Source organism: Coenobita brevimanus, chromosome 37, assembly GCF_032717465.1.
Source record: "Coenobita brevimanus isolate Jiangsu-jjx chromosome 37, ASM3271746v2, whole genome shotgun sequence".
NCBI lineage: Eukaryota > Metazoa > Arthropoda > Malacostraca > Decapoda > Coenobitidae > Coenobita > Coenobita brevimanus.
The window spans coordinates 962,725-969,774 of record NC_136990.1 but is presented as its reverse complement, the minus strand read 5'-3'; the positions used below and the strand labels follow the sequence as shown (position 1 = coordinate 969,774).

The 7,050-nt window shown below is 48.2% G+C and overlaps 1 protein-coding gene across 1 annotated transcript in view; it reads left to right on the top strand.

Annotated features, from left to right (window-relative positions):
• LOC145396380 (uncharacterized) overlaps positions 1-6,345 on the top strand; it is a 175,801-nt gene extending 169,456 nt beyond the window's left edge. Inside the window, exon 8 of the mRNA XM_080269773.1 lies at positions 6,314-6,345. Coding sequence (XP_080125899.1) covers positions 6,314-6,345 — 32 coding nt within the window. The remainder of the gene's footprint in view (positions 1-6,313) is intronic.
• The last annotated feature ends 705 nt before the right edge of the window (positions 6,346-7,050 follow it).

The window sequence follows — 7,050 nt, the reverse complement described above, 5'->3', positions numbered from 1 at the left end:
GGAGTATAGTCACGAAGAAGTGCTATGGGAAGGATGTAGAGCCGTAGTATTGTCTTTTTCTGCCACTGAGCTACGTGAAATAAGCTGCCAAAGGACGAAAATCTGGGCCAAGTTAAGGTGAAAGGAGTATAGTCACGAAGAAGTGCTATGGGAAGGATGTAGAGCCGTAGTATTGTCTTTTTCTGCCACTGAGCTACGTGAAATAAGCTGCCAAAGGACGAAAATCTGGGCCAAGTTAAGGTGAAAGGAGTATAGTGGCGATAAAATATGATGCTAGTCATGAGGAAGTGCTATGGAAGGTAGAGTAAAGAACAAGAGAAGGGGTAGGCAGTCGTGAAGTGGTGAGGCAGGAATGAGGTAGGCTTAGGAGGTGAGGCAGGGATATAAGTGAGAGATCTGGAAGGGATGGGGTGGGTTAGGCAGAACTGAGGCAAGCTTAGAGAAAGAAGGATAGGCAATGTTTTGGGTGTGGCAGAATGAGGCAGGCTTTGGTGGGTAGGCAGAGGGTGAGGCAGGCTGCGAGAAGGGCTAGGCAGGGGTGGTGACGTGGGTGAGGCAGGGTGAAGCAGGCGTAGACGGATAGCGTGGGGGTTAGGTAGGAAGTGAGTGATACAGGGCGGTACGGTAGGGTTAGAGGAGAGGTAGGCAGGGTGTGTGGTGGGTGAGGCAGGGTGGTGGCAGGGAAGGGGTAGTTAGGTAAGAAGGTTGAGGTAGATTGGTAGATTGTAAAGTAGGAGTGAGGTAGGTAGGATGGTGAGGCAGGGTGATAGGTGAGCAAGGGGTAGGCAGGGGTGGTGAGGAAGGCTTAGGAGGGGCAGGCATGGGTGGTGAGGCAGGGATGAAGCAGACTTAGGAGGGGTAGGCAGGGATGGTACGGCAGGGTTGAGGCAGGTTTAGGAGGGGTAGGCAGGGATGGTGAGGCAGGCTCTGGAGAGGTAGCAGTTGTGGTGAGGCAGGCTTAGGAGGGAGTAGGCAGGGGTGGTGAGGCAGGGATGAGTCAGGCTTACAGGGGTAGGCAGGGGTGGAGTGGTGAGCAGGATTGAGGCAGGCTTTGAGTTTCCGGCAGCGTAGTGAGGCAGGGATGAGGCATGCTTGAGAGAGGTAGGCAGGTGTGGTACGGCAGGAGTGAGGCAGGCTTTGGAGAGCTAGGCAGGGTGAGGCTTGGGTGAGGCAAGATTAGGAGGGGTAGGCAGGGGTGGTGAGGCAGGCATACAGGGGTAGCAGGGGTGGTGAGGCAGGCATGCAGGGGTAGCAGGGGTGGTGAGGCAGGCATGCAGGGGTAGCAGGGGTGGTGAGGCAGGCATGCAGGGGTGGTGATACAGGCATAAGGGGTAGGCAGGGGTGAGATAGGTAGGGATGGCGAGGCAGGATTGAGGCAGGCTTAGGAGGGGTAGGCAAAGGTGGTGAGGCAGGGATGAGGCAGGCATAGAGTGGTAGGCAGGGGTGGTGAGACGGCAGAGGCAGGTTTAGGAGAGGTAGGCAGGGATGGTGAGGCAGGGATGAGTCAGGCACAGAAAGGGATTAAGAGGGATGAAAGGTGAGGCAGGAATGAAGCAGTCTTAAAATGTAAGGCAAGATGATGAGCCAAGGTGGTAAGGCAGGATGGTTAGGCAGAGGAAGGCAGGGATGAGAGAGGCTTAAATGATGGGTAGGCAGTGGTGGTGAGGCATGGGGACAAGACGGGCTTAAAGGGAGGGCAGTAGGCAGGTAGGTGAGTGAGGCAGGTGGGTGAGGCAGAGGAAGACAGGGATGTGACAGCCTAGAGGAGGGGTAGCAGTGGTGGTGAGGCAAGGGTAGGCAGAGATGAGGCAGGCTTAGAGGAAAGGTAGGCATACAGGGTGAGGCAGGGGAGGCAGGGATTAGACTGGCTTAGAGAATGGCTGTGCAGGTGGGGTGGTGAGGCAGAGGGAGGCAGGGATGAGGCAGGCTTAAAGGAGGGGTAGGCAGAGGTGGGGTGGAGAGGCAGGGGGAGATAGAGATTAGACAGGCTTAGAAGGATAGGCTGATGGGTGAGGCAGGTTGGTGTGTGGGGCAGGGAGGTGGGTGAGGCAGGGAGGTGGGTGAGGCAAGGGAAGGTAGAAATGAGGCAGGCTTAAAGGAGGAGTAGGCAGAGTGGGGTGGTGAGGCAGGGGGAGGTAGAGATTAGACAGGCTTAGAAGGGTAGGCAGGTAAGGTAGGCAGATGGGGTAGGCAGGTGGTGTGACTCTGCCTAAGCACCTTATAAAACCGAGGTAGTCATTAGTGGAATAGTATACCCTAATTACCTGCCATACACCCTCCCTAACACCTGCTCCTTACTGATTTATCCTTTACGCCTTACTCTCTTCCACACTACACCTTACTCTCTACGACCCCCTACACTTCGCTCTTTTCCATACACCTTGCTCTTTTCCATACACCTTGCTCTTTTCCATACACCTTACTCTTTTCCATACACCTTGCTCTTTTCCACACTACACCTTGCTCTTTTCCACACTACACCTTACTCTTTTCATACAATGTGATGATGATGATCGTAGTGATTATGATGATGATGATGATGATGATGATGATGATGGTGTGGTGGTGATAAAGAATAGTGATAACGGTGATAGTGATGATGATGGCGAAGATGATATGGATGATGATAGTGATGAGCAGTGTGGAAGTGGTGATGGAGAGTGATGATCCGTGTGATGATGATGATGATGATAGTGGTGGTGATGATGATGATGGTGACGGATAAGATGATACTGGTGATGGTAATGAAGTGTGGTGATGATGATGATGATGATGATGATGAGCAGTGTGGTGATGAAGGGTGATACAATGTGGTAATGATAGTGTGAACTGCGTAGTGGTGATAAAGTGATGATAGTGGTGGTGATGATGATAATGATGGTGATAGCTGTGATGATGATGATGACAATGATAATGATGTCGATGATGATGGTAATGATGATGATGATAGTTGTGGTGATGATGATGATGGTGATAATGATGATGGTGATGAATATTGATGATAGTGATGAGCAGCGTAATGGTGATGAAGAGTGATGATAGTGGTGGTGATGATAATGATGATGATATTTGTGGTGATGATGATGATAGTGATGGTGATGATGATGATGATGGTGATAAATATTGATGATAGTGATGAGCAGCGTTGTGGTAATGAAGAGTGAAGTGGTGGTGATGATAATGATGATGATACTTGTGGTGATGATGATGATGGTGATGATGATAGTGATGATGATGATGATTATGATGATGATGATGATGATGGTGATGAATATTGATGATAGTGATGAGCAGCGTAGTGGTGATGAAGAGTGATGATAGTGGTGGTGATGATGATGGTGATGATGATAGTTGTGGTGATGATGATTATGATGATGATGATGATGATGATGGTGATGAATATTGATGATAGTGATGAGCAGCGTAGTGGTGATGAAGAGTGATGATGCTTGTGGTGATGATGGGGGAGACAGACTGCAGAACTCATCACAAATCGATAGAGAGAAGTTGAGTGCATTTGTCAGTGTTGGAGAGAGAGAGAGAGAGAGAGAGAGAGAGAGAGAGAGAGAGAGAGAGAGAGAGAGAGAAGGAGAGAGAGAGAGAGAGAGAGAGAGAGAGAGAGAGAGAGAGAGAGAGAGGAAAGGCAGGAGGGAAGATAGGAATGGGACTAGGGAGGAAAGGAGAGAGAGAGAGAGAGATGGGAATGGGAAGGGAGGAAAGGAGGAAGAGAAGAGAGAGAGAGAGAGAGAGAGAGAGAGAGAGAGAAATGAAAGAGACAGTCAATATAGCAATAGTAATAATGATGACAATTAAATCTTTTTTAAATACACTGACTCCCATGTAATATAAATAGGTAAGGAAAAGGTGTTAGGGACCTTCCATAATATAGAGTTATGCCGACGATGAGGGGGGTAAATGGTGCTATACTCTTTTCACTCTAACTTGGCCTAAAATTGCAATCCATCCATCTTGAATGCTGAGTTGTAACAATAGATTAACACTAGAATATGATGCTAGTCACGAAGAAGTGCTATGGGAAGGATGTAGAGCCGTAGTATTGTCTTTTTCTGCCACTGAGCTACGTGAAATAAGCTGCCAAAGGACGAAAATCTGGGCCAAGTTAAGGTGAAAGGAGTATAGAATAGGCCGTTTTATTAAGGAAGCTCCCTAACACCTTTTCCTAAGCTATTTATTTTGCTTATTACACCTTACCATACTCTTCTGTGTTGCATAAATCCTTCCAATATCGCCATACTCTGCATAAAGCTCCCTAACACCTTTTCCTAAGGGATTTATTTAGCTTAGTTCACCTTACTGTCCTGCGTTACAAAATCCTTCCAATATCGCTATACTCTGCATCAAGCTCCCTAACACCTTTTCCTAAGCGATTTATTTTGTTTATTACACCTTACTGTCCTCTTCTGTGTTACATAAATCCTTCCAATATCGCTATACTCTGCATCAAGCTCCCTAACACCTTTTCCTAAGCGATTTATTTTGTTTATTACACCTTACTGTCCTCTTTTGTGTTACATACATCCTTCCAATATCGCCATACTCTGCATAAAGCTCCCTAACACCTTTTCCTAAGCGATTTATTTTGCTTATTACACCTTACTGTCCTCTTCTGCGTTACATAAATCCTTCCAATATCGCCATACTCTGCATAAAGCTCCCTAACACCTTTTCCTAAGCGATTTATTTTGCTTATTACACCTTACTGTCCTCTTCTGTGTTACATAAATCCTTCCAGTATCGCCATACTCTGCATAAAGCTCCCTAACACCTTTTCCTAAGCGATTTATTTTGCTTATTACACCTTACTGTCCTCTTCTGCGTTACATAAATCCTTCCAATATCGCCATACTCTGCATAAAGCTCCCTAACACCTTTTCCTAAGCGATTTATTTTGCTTATTACACCTTACTGTCCTCTTCTGTGTTACATAAATCCTTCCAATATCGCCATACTCTGCATAAATAACGTACAAAAGGATATTAACCAGCCATATCTAAAAATAAATCGCTAAGGAATAGGTGTTAGGGAGCTTCCTTAACGAATGACGATACGAATCATTGAGTAATAGAGTAATTCCCACAGTGAAAGGGGTTAAGAACGAGAGAGAGAGAGAGAGAGAGAGAGAGAGAGAGAGAGAATATCAAAAGACTATCCGCTTTGGGAGATGAAGAAGGAGAATTAGGATTATGAGAGAGAGAGAGAGAGAGAATTAGGATTATTAGATTATCGGAAAGGTGAGAGATGAGGTGAAATGATGAAGGTGTGGTGGTGGTGGTGGTGGTGGTGATGGTGGTGGTGATGGTGGTGATGGTAGTGATGGTGGTGGTGGTGGTGGTGGTGGTGGTGATGATTCTCTCTCTCTCTCTCTCTCTCAGTTTTTGTTTTTTTTTCTTCTTTTTTCCCCTCCTCCTCCTCCTCCTCCTCCCCCTCCTCCTCCTAGGAAGAACTGAGAGGGAGAGAGACAAAAATATCTTCCTCTTTTCTCTCCATCTTTCCTCCAAGTTCCGTCCAAGTCTTCATCCCCCTCCCCCTTCTCCTCTTCTTCTTCTTCCTCCTCTTCTTCTTCTTCTTCTTCTTCTTCCTCCTCTTCTTCTTCTTCTTCGTCTTCTTCTTCTTCTTCTTCCTCCTCCTCCTCCTCTTCTTCTCCTTCTTCTTCTTCTTCTTCTTCTTCTTCTTCTTCTTCTTCTTCTTCTTCTTCTTCTCCTTCTCCTCCTCCTCCTCCTCCTCCTCCTCCTCCTCCTCCTCCTCCTCCTCTCACTCTATTCCTCGTCCACCCCTTCCTTCACCTCTTCCTTCACCTCCTCCTCTTCTTCCTTCTTCTCCTCTCTCTCTCTCTCTCTCTCTCTCTCTCTCTCTCTCTTCAGGTCTCGTGTTTCGTCGGGTAAGGGAGCTCCGTAACTCCTCTTCCTTAGCGATTTATTTTTGGATATGACTGGTTAATATCTTTTTGTACGTTATTTATGCAGAGTATGGCGATGTTGGAAGGATTTATGTAACGCAGAGGAGGACAGTAAGGTGTAATAAGCAAAATAAATCGCTCAGGAAATGATGTTAGGGAGCAACAACAGTACTAATCCAGGGCCGTAGCTACAGTGTTGGACAAGAGTATGCTACGTGTTCCACTGCATCTGCATCACACTTAAGGCATGTCCGTCACACACACACACACACACACACACACACACACACACACACACACACACCGTTCGTTCGCTTAAAGATTCCCTGCACCGAGTCATACATTACCCCGGTCAGTGCATGTGCTGTAGTCCCTCCTGTTCAGTGTTGTTGACAGTGGAGTGCGTGATGGCTGTGTCGTCGGGGTGAGTGTCAATTATTTCCTTCAGGCATCGTGTTCCTCTTTGAATGGCAGTGACACCGGGAGTCTCAATAGGGCGCTGAGTGTATGAGGGAAGTTGTTCTGCCAGTAGCTGTTTCCTTGAGCTTGTTGTAAGATAGGGAGTCGAGAGGCTCCTTGATGGTGGGCTGGAGAGGCGGCATGTTGTCTTGGATGCGGGCTGTGGGTTGATCCTGAGGGCTGGTGTTCGTAGGCTTGGAGGGAACAGGCAGGTCGAGGGCTGAGTTGACAGAGGGGGCAAGTGGTTCCGCCTTCCTCTTCTTGTTCTGCCCCTTCTTCTTCTTCTTGATGGTCTCGGTTGTTGGCGAAGGGGAGGATGTGCCTGTCTCCATGGTGGTGTCTTGGAGATCACCGTCGTTCAGGACAGCAGGATCTAGGGTGTCTCCAGGGTCGGGGGTGGTCTCCATTCCCTCCTCGGCTGCCGGTGGCGATGAGTGATTCCGGTACGCGGTACAATGTCCAAGTTCGGTGCCGGGTCGTCGGGTGTAGTGGCAGTCCCTCTGTTGAGAGAAGCATCCAACTGCAGCCGTTTCCGCGGTGTTGTGCGGGGTTGGGCTGGCTGCTGTGGCCGGGGCCGACGCCTCTGACGAGTGGCGGGACGGACATCACGGGCGAAGCTTTCGGGGATGACAAGGCGAGGCAGCCCATCCTCCTCGAAGATCTGAGGGAGGAGA